The sequence below is a fragment of the Lineus longissimus genome, chromosome 3, assembly GCF_910592395.1.
Source record: "Lineus longissimus chromosome 3, tnLinLong1.2, whole genome shotgun sequence".
NCBI classification, from domain to species: domain Eukaryota; kingdom Metazoa; phylum Nemertea; class Pilidiophora; order Heteronemertea; family Lineidae; genus Lineus; species Lineus longissimus.
The window spans coordinates 26499049-26512035 of record NC_088310.1 but is presented as its reverse complement, the minus strand read 5'-3'; the positions used below and the strand labels follow the sequence as shown (position 1 = coordinate 26512035).

The window sequence follows — 12987 nt, the reverse complement described above, 5'->3', positions numbered from 1 at the left end:
ATTTGAAAGGTACAGTGGTAGCAAAAGAGGTTGAACATGGTGTCATGATAGCCAAGCCAAGAAATTCCTCAGCCGATACCAAAATGCCCAGGTGTTCCTGAACCAACAGGCATGCCCGTGTCAGAATTCAGCCCCAAGATACAAAACCAGTTCCGTGCCCAATGTCAACATCTTTGGTCCACAAGGAGTGGTGGATGGGGATAGGCTCAGGTTCCTAGGAGGTGGTTACATTTCAACAGTTTTATCAGTCAAAATCAAATTCACGACCACCATGGATCAGCAAGGATTGAGGGACGTTTGGGTTTATGCGTGGACCAAAGGTGCCGATTGTTGTCACCCCTTCAAGGGTGTTCAGCCATAAGAATGACAGACGTGGCCAACATGCAAACCATGAACCCCTCGAGGAATGTTCGAGGCCATGCCTTTGTCACATGATCACTGGAGAGCTCCTTGCCACAAGCTAAAACAGTAAGTTGACTTGTTTAGTCTTTCTTTCAGAATTCTTGATCAGACCTAGAGTGGTTAATAAATGATTTTATAGAGCAGCCCAAGGCAATGTATGAAACCTAATCAATAGGTACAGCAGATGAGCAGTGAGACCACCTGTGACATATGACCAAAGGGCACGCCTCAAACAAGGCCTAGAAAACACATCGGCCCCTCAAAACTCACAGCAGGGTGGTCCAGTCCTAAAGTTTTCTCCCGTATACCTAATGCATCCTGGAGTAGATTACCCGCTTCTTTAAATTTTCCTTGGTCCCTGGAAAAGCAGTCTAGAGATATGATGCAACAATCGCATTTCTAAGCCCAACTCTTGTTAGCCCGACTCCCAACTCACTGTACCGACCAGGTTACAGTATCATCATTATTTGATCCCAACCAGTAGAGTTCTCCCAAGGGCCCTTAAGGACAAGTGGGCAATCAGACCACCAGCTGGCCAAAAAGTGCCATCTGTTTTTAAACTTTAGCAAGGCTTGCCATTGGGCCAACATGCAACATATTTGGTGCTTTACGCCAGAATTGGATCAAAGATCAATATCAACCAACATTTTTGCAGTCAACAAACCCCCCTTTTTTCTAAGCTATTAAGAAAACTGGCCGGCACAACAACAGTTTCAATTGTAAGGGGTGGGTCCATACTATCCAGGCAGCAATTCCACAACACTCACCACAACAGCTTGTGTCAATTGGGGGATAAGGGATATCAGAGAGGAAGTGTTCAGCCCATTTAGATGAGCAACCCTCCACATGAGATCAATGTTTTGAATAAATATTCCCTTTAGGATCCCAGCTACCAAACATGCAACATTCAAGAAAGCAGTCTCCCAATACGCAATGGTTCACATTTCAGTTCAAAGAACTATACTGCTTTCTATACCGAAAATCTTTCTTTGACCAAGATACCAAAATCCAAAGCATGCTAAATATACCAACTCTATGAATAAGTTCCCTGATCAGTTCCAGATATGATGCAGTTAAGCCACATCTTCAGATTCAGATTTCAGCAGGTGCAAAGATTTCAACACAATCCTCATTAACAGTTCTAAGTTTTAACCAGACTTCTGAAACCTACCTATATACAAGAGCTAGAATATTCAACATCGTGGCCACATCTGGATGATCGTGACCACTCGTCTTTTCGAGATCTTCCAAGGCCTGTTTACATAATGGCACGGCCACTTCGTACCGCCCCTGGGACGCGTACTGGATCACTAGGTTATGGAGGGTTCTCAACCGGGCGGGGATCTCGTAACCACCGCTGGCAGCCTGCGCCATTGCACTCGGTTGGGTAGGTGATAGGACTGGAATGGAGGAAAGAGAATACAGTGCTTTATGGTGGAAAGTATGCATGGCAGCAGAGTGTAAAAGTTCCAATCAATTTGCCTGAACTTAAATTGTTCTTTTCCTGCCACTGTCCAGCAACATCAGCGTCGACATCATGGGCAATTTTCCATATGGTTTCCATGAGGTTGTCTCTATAAGTACATTTTTCTTTGCCATGTTTGATGTTTTTAAAGGCACACAGAGCCTCAAAATTGATCCCATGCCATCCTGGGACTGGCAAATACTGATAAGAACATGAAACCTATTGGAATATTATTTCATGTATTGATTTCTTGAGTACAGCAATTAACTCTGACGAAATTAGATTACAACTGGGATAGTGTGCACAGATGGGACGGAACTTATGAATCGATACTAACATGTACCATCAGCCGGTTGTGGGTCCTCGTCATCCTCTGGGAACCCAAGATCTAATGACTGAGATGAAGGCTCGGCTTCTTTTTCCTCACTCTGGAAAAGTAGAAATACATTAGGGAAGCAGAGGAGTCATGTGGGGTGGGGTGCCTCTTGCACCAGGTGTCCTAACAGACAAGCTTGTGATATGCTAAGCCAACGCTCTCATAGACATTTTTTCTCAGACTCACTGTGACAGGGCTGAGCAACTCCACTCATCCTGGAAGGTAAGGTATTTGACATGATGTACAGGTTGACCTGATAAAACTTACTGGCTTTGCATCGTCCGAATCATATTTCTTCATTTCATTCATGAATTCTAAATGCTTTTTTTCCTCTTCTAATGTGGCTACTTTCTGTTCACTCTGTTGGAGTTTCTGCTGTGTGTTGGCAAGTTCATCTCGCAACCATGCATTCTCTTGACATAACCGCCGCACTTGGGCCCGTAATTTCTGTTTTTCTGCCTCTACGTGTTGTAAATGGTTGGCTAGGGCCATCATGACCTGTAATATGCAATCAGAAAGGTAAATTATGGACAAGTTTAAAGGCAGAAATTGAAGAGGCTAACACAGCTCTGACTGAGTGTACCAGTTTTACCTGACCAAGAGGTGGAGGCATTAAAAGCCAAAAGGATGTATCTTTTGTACTTAACTGGTTTCTTTTTTAAGTTTCAATGTAAGTGTAAGTTGCCCATATTTCAGATGGCAAAGAATGATAGCTTTCCACACAACCGTACCAAACACTCTCATTGGCAACATGACAAGATGAATATTTATCAGTAGTAACCTAGCAACACTGACCATCAAACAGGTTGTATTCGCCAAAACAATCAATAAATGTCACTCTAAAGGTCATTTAGAAGATTTTCCCATTCCAAGCTGCGAGATTAATGTCTGGAGCTGATATTGCCCCATCACCGCAGCCCCAAGAGATGTGTATTGGAGTGAGTAGAGTGGGCTAGACTGAATTGACAGTTGTGGGCGATTGTGATTAATCACAGTCAGCAAAGTCATATATGTTAGGAATATTAAACAAGATCAGGTCCACAGAGTCATTTTTGGCCTTTGCGATTATTTCTAGATTTTGATCCTCATAGGTAAGAATACTAACCTGTGCCTCCCCTAATCCTAACTCTATCATCTCCACAGACTTTTTCAATATACCAGTTTTTTCCTCGACTAGATTAGTTTCTCCATTCTCCTTCTTTATCGTTTTCATGGACGATAATAAACTATTAAGTATCTGATTGTGTTCATTTTTTAACGTCTCTAAGCCCTGCACCACCGTCTTGGTGTTGTTGATGATCTCGTCTTGAGAGAGGGCCGTCATTTTGCCGATCTCCTCGATCTTCTTCCTGAAATATACAAGGGACGAAAGATTGAGTCAGATTTCATAAAATGGTGCCTTGACACGGAAGAATCTGGACACGGTCAACAAAAGTTGAACTCCTTGTGAGAATGATGGCAAAAAGATGAGCAAACCCCACTTCATATCATGCAGGAACAACCACTTTTCAAGCGCACGATACCGAGAGCTGAAGAAAATACTGAAATGCAATTAAAAATAGAAGAAATGGGTTGCAATGTGACTACCTGGGAGCATGACGTCGTGGCATGTTGCTAGGTTGCAGAAAATTGGATTAGAATGCGAGTATATCAAAACCAATACCAACGGGCACCACCTACCCCGCCTCCATTTGAAATAATGGCACAATATGAGCTATCGTCCACAATACCACTGAATAGACAGGCAGCAGCTCGAAGTTCAAGAGGCCGTTTTACGGAAAGGGCAAAGTGGCATCACTCCTTGAGTAATAACGCACTCACCAATTCAGTGGTGTCAGAACTCCCAAGAAGCACTCTTCTAGTCTTCAGCAAGTTCCGTCAATTCAAACTTTGCCGACATGACATGGTGCAATGCAAGGAAGGTCTCCTGGAGTGTATTTTGGAGACCATGGCGTTATTCTCCATCACTGCCAATTGATTTTGCAACACACGTGCTGTCAGATCAAACTTAAAACAGAAGACTTAACTACCATGATTCGGGAGAAGCCAAGTCAAAGGTTGTGTCGATGTTATCTTTGATTAGTCCAAGCACATGGTGGACCCAACCACTCATCTTTGTAAAGTTGTCGCAGGAAGGCCTGCAAATATTTTCAACCCTACATGACACCTGACATTTTGTGTAGGCCTACAACAGATCTACCTTGGTCATTCATTGTCAACATGATAAGCATTACATAACCAAAACATGGATCGATTTCAAACAAGCCTTTTTTACTCTTCACTTGAAGACTCGATCAAATGTCATAATCAGATGGCTAGCATTCTGACTGTGAAGACAATAACAACATTAGCGCTGGCCGAGTCCCAAGATGAAGTAATCATTACTGAAGCTGGCCAACTACCGTAGATGAATGCTGTTGTTATCAAACTCGTCAGTGGTATTGATTTTGTCTGGAGGGCTATGTGACAAAAATTACAATATACCCGCTATATCCAGGGTAAGGTGATACAAGGTAAGGTGGTGAAGACATGATGAACTGACTACCAACTGATGCCGGCCCTTGAAAATCTAGAATTTGACTGAATTCCTCAAAAGAGCACTTCACTGAAGAGTGGTACCGGTAATATGAGTAATTTCCCTCGCAAAGAAAACAGAACCCCACAACACAAGTAGATAGCAAGGAAGATAACTTCTATTTCGAGCCATTAAACACAACCCATCGAAGTCATTTTAAGAAGAACAGGTGTCTTTGGACCAAGCGAACTGAAAATTCATGGCCACTACTACATGTACTACAAACATTCAACCTTTCAAAGCCGGAACAAATTGCACCCCACAGCCAGATCAATAGAGAGTGTGAAGGAAAGCTGAAAGTGCAGGCCTTGTACCTGGTACTTAGTCCTCAAGTATTGATAGTTTTCAGTTTACTGGCAGACCTTCAGAAGCTCTGAAGCTCTGAATCATTCTGAGCTACAGTAATTGATTTGTACACTCAACAAGTCAATGTCATGGTTTTAGGTCAATTTTTAAATCATAATATGATCCAGGCTCGAGTTTGTATTAGAGCAGTAGTCAAAAGCTCATACATGTCATACATGGTTGATAGACAAAATTCCCGAGAGTCAGCCTACTCTCTTGAGGTGTTTGACAAAGAAAGCCCACTAACTTCTATGAGGACATAACTCAGCGTAGGCGCAGTTTGAGACCTAGAACGTCAGGTCAACCAATGCCATCTTCTTCAATGACACATAGCACAAAACGACCCCTGAAGCCAGAGTCATGATTCCAAACAGATGGTCTAGATTTCACTTACAATTTATAAGCTTTTAGAGTAGCGGATTGATCCATTTTCCTCAACTTCTGAAACGACAAGCTTTCGTCGGCCTAGCTATTTAAGTGCAGTAACCACATGTTAGCAAAATCCACAGTGTACGTAGTCAACTCCATTCTGAACATTCTAAGACATACAGTATCAACTATACATTCACAATATGAAAGTAATGATAATATCCCATACTAGCATTCTTGACACACACCCGCGTAATGCAATATTCGGTGCTAATTGCACTTGCATTATTCATCCACTCCGAGGCTTCAAGAATCCAAATGACTACCAGTAGCAGAATCCAACACTTCCGACATCCGGATCAATGCGAAATATACACAAAATAGCTAAATCACGAAATGATGGAATCAACAAGTAATGACAATTCGTCGCAGATTCTCATAGGATGTTATGGTGAAAGCGTCACTGGGATGTGACGACTGCACGACACCACGGGCTGCAGTCAATGTTTCCCCGACTGCCTATCCACGTTGGTGTATGATATGGATTTTATGGTAAGATTCATTCGACTAGGAATGCAGTGCAGAGAATTTCCTCAGCAGTCCTAAAGCCCAGGTGACTAATTCATCAGTACAACAACCGGCTCAAGATTATAATTATCAACAAGTTTGGCAACTTTTCAAGAAAATATTAACAAGACATTTTACCTGCGCATGATTGTTCTCAAAAACCAATCCAGTTTTGAAGAAATTGACAGCCCTACAGCTGTAGTTTGTATTCCTAAAGTGGAAGATGGAGGAATACTTCTACCTTGGAGCACTGTACATAACAGATTGAGTTCACAGCCAGTCTTCCGAAGATGTACCACAGATCGGCCAGCAGAAGCTGATGTCAGCCTACATTATGATAATAGAGCGGCAATGTACTGAGCTCGTTTCTGGGAACATAGCCATCAGACAGGTTTTATTGATCCACCATGCGGATATACACTGAAGACATAAGATCTATAGCCAAGTTGGATCTTGGTGAGATATGCTAGGATTGTGGAACAAGGTGATCAGGAGCCACCTGAACCACAGGAGTCCCAACCATTAGTCAGCCAGCATCCTGAGCTTCCAGGCCCTTTTTCTCAGTATCAACCTCTCTTATTCCTGGAGTTAAACCATCACCTTGCTGGCTGTTCTCTACACTCACAGCATCCCATTGTCTGAGGATAAATCTGTCCAAATTCTGGTCCAAAGTCAGACCCATTTCAATCATGAACCAAGAATCTGTCTACAAAAGAACAAACTTGAACCAAAGGAAAGCTCTCAAATCATTGAGGGAAAAATATTGTCTGGCAATGAAATGTGCAGACAACATTTCATGACCTCTGACACAATTGAAGATAAGGATCAAAGAGAAGACTCACCGCAAAACAAATCGATACATTTTTGTCAATTGTACATCACACACTTGAGAAAGGACTACTGGTATGTTTTTTTCAGTATAAACCACAGGACTGAATCCTATGGTGTGAAATGCAATGAATGACCTCAGGGCACGATAAACCATCGGCCAAAATAACTCTCGCTATTTTGATTCATTTCAATGAACCGTCTAACAAAAAGTCTCAATGGGAACAGGTTTTAAACCTTTTTGCAAATGGATGTAACAATAAGGCACTTTTATTCGAACAATAGGGTGTAATATGAAACACAGACAACACAATGGACAGGTTCATCATATTTCACAGACACAATCCTGCTGGGCTAGGCGTCAAGTTGAAAAAATTGTGTGCAAGTTTTTCTTGTTTTGGATGGGAAGTGGATTTTGGTTTAGTGCCAGTTATTCTATACACCTGTTTGCAGGACACCCCTCTAACAAGGACACACTGACTTTGTCTTTGATCCTGAATTGGTCAATTCTACTCACTATGACCTCGTTGATCAGGATGTCCCAAGAGTGTCCCTGATAGAGAGGTTTTACTGAACATCAGGGGCCTTTTTAAAAACAAATTGTGGATGACATGATGGTATGACAAAATGTCAGTCTCCAGGCGACTAATGTATGTATAGCCTGGGTTGACATTACTCATCACTGTAGGGTGTAGTCTGTACATTTCATGCATGATACAGCAAAATGGATGGGGAGAGTCCCAAGATACAGAGTGACAAAGGCTAAAAATCCTCGCCACACAAGTATGAGAAAACGGTTACTGTGCAAACCTGTGGGCACATACGTTGAGGGAAATTAGGCTAATTTGTATTCACCCAAGGCTTAGCTATGATAAGCAAGCTAATGCAATTACAACAGGCTACATATTCATTGCGTAGTGTCTGTCATAAAAATATGCTGTCCTCACAAGATCACAACAGAATACGGTTACTACGGAAACAGAATGAAATCATTTACCTCATCCCTCCTGTGTCCACCGATTCCTGTTGTCAGATAATGGATAATTGTTCCACAATGAATCTACAGATGTGACAGTCGTATATTCGCAGTCGGGAGAAACGTTCCCATTATCATAATTATTGCAGGATCATTACTTCATTGGGCGAGATATGCTATAAATAGCTCAACGTACGATATGGATTAATGGAAAATACCAAAGAAATTCCAGAATACTGATATTATATCTTCAGAATTTAGCAGAAAATGAACGAATAACGCTTGAACTTTGAAATAAAATTGTAGGAAAATTTCACCGGAACTGGTCTTATTGATTTCTTATCAAATATTAATGAGGATGAGTTTATGTCACGGTGACTGTGTTGGTGGACTTGACGAGACTGAATAATGAGGGGATTATTGATGTGGCTGATGCGGCCAAAGAGGAAATGACGCAGAATGCTGAGCTCAGCATATTTTCAACTGGTATGGGCAGACCCATCTTGATGAAGCAGTAACAATGGACAAACAAACATTTTCCAAATCATGAAAATACTGAACTGAAATGTACAGTACGCAAATCCGACAAATTCTCTTTTCTTGCCAAAATAAACTATCATTATCACATGAAGTCAATGCACTATAACTGTTCAAACAGCTCTTTTCAGGTAATAATATCCAACACTGTTTTAGCTTAGTCTAGTGGAAAGCTCTTAATAGTTTTTCATGGTTATTCCCCTCAAACTAATAGTAATACTACAATGAATTGTACAACATTCAATGCATACTAATGCACTGAATATACAACCAAAATCAATATTTATAGGGCAACTCTGAGGTACTTGACCATATTGATGAGGTATGTGTATGTTGATAATATGCAAGGTGTACAACTACAAATGACTGAAAACCACTCAATTTATAAATAGTTCATCAAGGGTTTTATTTTGATACTAATCATCATTCAAATTCAAGGTTTGTTTTGGATAAGGAGTGGGTTAATCTCAGATCCTAGATTTTCATATTCTACAGCAGTAGCAGATGAAGTATTATCATACAAGTATTTAGATAATAATAATAAATAATGAATCTTTTATATAGCGCAATTCCGTGACACTATAGTTCTCGCTCAAAGCGCTTTGGGATATCACATTATCACCCCGGTCTCCACAGAAATCAATCAGGGGTTTCAAGGAGCACTTCTGGTTGCTCCTTGAAACCCCTGATTGATTTCTGCTCACTTGAACTCGACCAGTAGGGGAACTAAGCAGTGACTCGGCCGGGAGTCGAACCCACGACCTCCTGTTCATGAGGCCGACTCTCTTCCACTGCGCTACCGCTGCCCTGATATAATTTTTTCATTATGATTTTGTGCCCTATTGGAAACAGTTTTATTTTGATCTAACATCAGCCCTGCCATCTAGGATCAATCAACCAAACTACATGTTTTTCAGTTCAACCTCCATGTAATATCAACGCTTCAATCAGGTACTGCAGGGGGCATGCAGGATTTGCAACAGCCGTTCTCATTGTTTATGCCACATGCGTGGATCATGTTGGCTGCGGCTGGTGAGACAGTAGGCCATATCTTCATAGGGTGGGGCATTACATCCATGCAATGCCGAGGGAACAGTGTACTACAGTCAGGCACTGTGAAAGGGAAACAAACTTTTGGCAGTATATACTTTCTTTTTGTTAAACAATAAAACTGACAGGGGGAAAAGTGGGATGAGAACTGAAAGCAAGTATTGGAATTGCCATGCTGCCCTTCCAAAAATCTTTCAGCGTGATAAGACAATGGCCAACTGAACCAAGGTGTACATTCAGTCATAATCTTGTATAATCTACCATCAAAGCAATCCCAAACTCAGAATAAAATGTCCAAGCTCACCAAGCCCATGGCTTACATAAAGCAATAAGCAATACATATTCTAAAGTATTTATACATGTATTCCTTTCCCATTAAGGCACGCAGATAATCAATCCTAAAACTAAACACTCGATTACACATGAAAACTATTCTCAACTGTCTTTTGGACTGTTAGAGCAGAGGTATTACTCGAATTTGACTGTCCCTTGAAACATGGGTCAAGTTGACATTTTGCTCTTGAGTGATACACAAAGTAAGCTTACATAATGTCCCAGAGAGAATGCCAAGAGAGATGCACAACAAACAAGATGAAGCCAAGAACATCTCCTGTTTGTTGCTCTTGACTAACAACCTGAATAATGCATGAAATGTTCCTCACCCTTCGTTAAAAAGCCTATCCATGTCTTCTCCATAGGCTAGGAAAAGTTGTTGTGAATAGGTGTCGATCTGCACGCAATCCAATTCCATAATTTCAGTGAAGACACGAAGCTGGTCAACTAAATACACAAACCACACGTCCAATATATCCAAGTACTATAGCCGATGTGTCCTGTACTGTGGTGCATAGGCCTAGCTCCCAGCACATCAGATACAAAATACAATATTAAATGGAATCTATGGTACCAGGCCTGGTTCAGATTATTGATTTCATATTTTATATTCAACATCTGCCCGTATGTCGTCTCATACGACACCGGTGTAACAATGGCCACAGCCCAACGCAAATATAATCCTGTGCAAACTTTACATACCGGGCGATATAATACTTACACCACACAAATAGTGATAATCTCAACTACCAAAACAAAAGTGAATTATCAGATATTTTTGTACGGATATCAAAGGAAGACATTTTCTTATGCCTTAGGCATGTTACGTGAAATGAAGATAATTCATCAAGAATGCATTAGGCTTTATTTATAGTGAATATCAACTGTGATAAGACAGAACAGTTTTATTTGACATTTTAATGGCCTGGCTGTTATAAAGGCAATGATTTAAATCAAAGGGATATTCCCGGATAATCATTGGGTTTTATATTGTTGGCAGATTGATCTGCTATCACCCCAATTCTTCTCAGTCTCAGAGTCACAGGCGAGGGTCTGCGATGACCATTGCAAACAACACTGAGTCAAGGATGCCTACTGATCTAAACATACGACCAGTCTGATAAGTCTGATCAGAAAAATGACTTAAACCATAATGAGTGTGCATGTATATTTTTTGTTCCCACCACACTTCCTATTCCTTTGACAAATCAATATGTCTGGATTAATGTGCGGGCATTGGTTCAAATATGACTTTTCATCATTTTGCCTCATCCACAGGGAAATCAACAACCTTTCAAACTACATACACTGTAGAGTGGCTACTCAATTAGATTATTTCGGAAGACCTCTCCCACTGTCAGTTGGCAGTATGCTGCTTCAGCATGTTCAATAGTTCTACAACATAACAATGATGGGTTGCATGATGCATAATAGTATTAGTACTCTTAAAAGTGCTTACTTTATGGCACTTACTATCATGGGCAGTCATGTTGTGCCATCCAAGAAATGGCGTCACATGACTTCTTTTTGTTTTGGACACCCCCTGACCTACATGTAGAGAGCCGTCAACAAGAGTGAACAAAGGCAAGAGTAAAAGAAGAAGACAGAAACAACAAAAGATGTCTTTTTGTACAGAATAGACACTGACAGACAGATCACGTTTGGACAGACAAGAAGTGTGCCACGTAAACAAAGGAGGCGAAAGTGGAAACCAACTCCGGACTGAACTTGGTAAGGAAATCCAGATCCAAAACATGGAACTAGTGTGCAAGTCAACCTAAACACATCACATCATACCTCAGCCACTCATTCATTTTGCAGCGCAACTTGTTTCCTTAGCCTGGAATAGGGCAATGAGTACACATGGATTGATCATTGATATGCAGTCAGATCAAATTTTTATTGGAAAGCTGAAAAACACCCATTTTAATGGCATAAAATTGTCATGAAATACTTTCAATACATTTTTAAATACATTATATCAATACAGAACGTAATGGACGAATAACTCCAAGTGTAGATCCTCGTGCCAATCACATGACCAAGATGAGCGCAGAACGGAAGGATTACAATGTGGTAACATCTGCATCTTTATACACAGAGTACAATCGTCCATTATCTCTAGGAGTTATGATTGACACATTGGGAATTGAATGGCTGGAAGTTTTTATTGATCAAAATCAATAAAGGCACGACAGCAGAACAAGTATTGATTTCTTGGAGTCCGCACACAGTTTAGAATACATGTAAGACTAGACAGCAGTGCCATCTGCTTTTATGATCAGCTACTACAGAAAAATCATACATGTCATAATGGTATGGCCATGATAATCTGACTCAATATGGGGTGAACTGAGAAACAAAGCATGAAATTTATATACAAGTCAAGTTACATTGCCTTGGTCATTGCGCTCTTACTGTAGTATTCTAGTAATGTCGCTCTATATTGTATACTATCGCCAGGTTGTGAGAAGATTGTGTGTTATATTGCCACTTTTTAATGGGAATTGTAGTCATGAGTATGACATAAACCACGATGTAACGCAGAGAAGTGGCAATTACAACAGTGTAGCCGACGCAGATTTACTCCAGCCATATTTCTTGCAATGCTTTTGTCAGTTTTGACTTAGTGTAGTCCTTACCTTGAAAAACACTTGAAGATTATCAGAAGTGAGACTTCAATTTTTCTTAACTGTGCGAAGGGCAGCAATGCGTCGCTTTTCGTCCGTTCGGCAGCCTCTCTGCTCAGCAGCTCAGTCGAAGACAGTTCAGTGTTTACACCGACTCCATGTACAGTCAAATGTACAGGCGTGAACAATGCATTCAATACAGAGGTGGACAGCAGACAGAAAACAAGCTTCGCTTAGATGGCCATTTCACACATATCAAAAGTACAATTCAAACTGTCCTTCATCCATTGTATCTGACATGTCCTTATCTTTCATTAGGAACAGTTTATATTGAAATCGGATCAATGGCATGGATGAATTTATCGATTATTTTTACACTTCTTGATCTATTCGGTGTCAATTCATCAAATATGGCGGACCGCCGACTTCTCGCGAGAGCCGAGTACAGGGGTATTTTGGAACATTGAGTCCCTCTGCTGCCCATCGTCGTTACCATTTAAAAATATTAGTTCGCATAAAGATTGTGACGCGGTC

General features: G+C 40.9%; 1 protein-coding gene across 14 annotated transcripts in view; it reads right to left on the bottom strand.

The window, feature by feature from the left end:
• LOC135484440 (kinesin light chain-like) overlaps positions 1–12864 on the bottom strand; it is a 32246-nt gene extending 19382 nt beyond the window's left edge. For 3 of the 14 annotated variants that reach the window (XR_010446450.1, XM_064765910.1, XM_064765911.1), the window contains exons 1-5: positions 10153–10355; positions 3349–3592; positions 2511–2741; positions 2205–2295; positions 1574–1802 (exon numbers count right to left, since the gene is read on the bottom strand). Coding sequence is in view for 13 of the 14 variants with exons in the window: in XM_064765910.1 (XP_064621980.1) it covers positions 1574–1802; positions 2205–2295; positions 2511–2741; positions 3349–3592; positions 10153–10241 (884 nt within the window). In the remaining variant the exon portion in view is untranslated. Of the gene's footprint in view, positions 1–672; positions 761–1573; positions 1803–2204; positions 2296–2510; positions 2742–3348; positions 3593–5557; positions 5608–7924; positions 8021–10152; positions 10359–11620; positions 11644–12465 lie in introns of those variants that run through there. The other 11 variants (XM_064765906.1, XM_064765913.1, XM_064765912.1 and 8 more) reach the window with 7 other exon arrangements.
• Between the last annotated feature and the right edge of the window lie 123 nt (positions 12865–12987).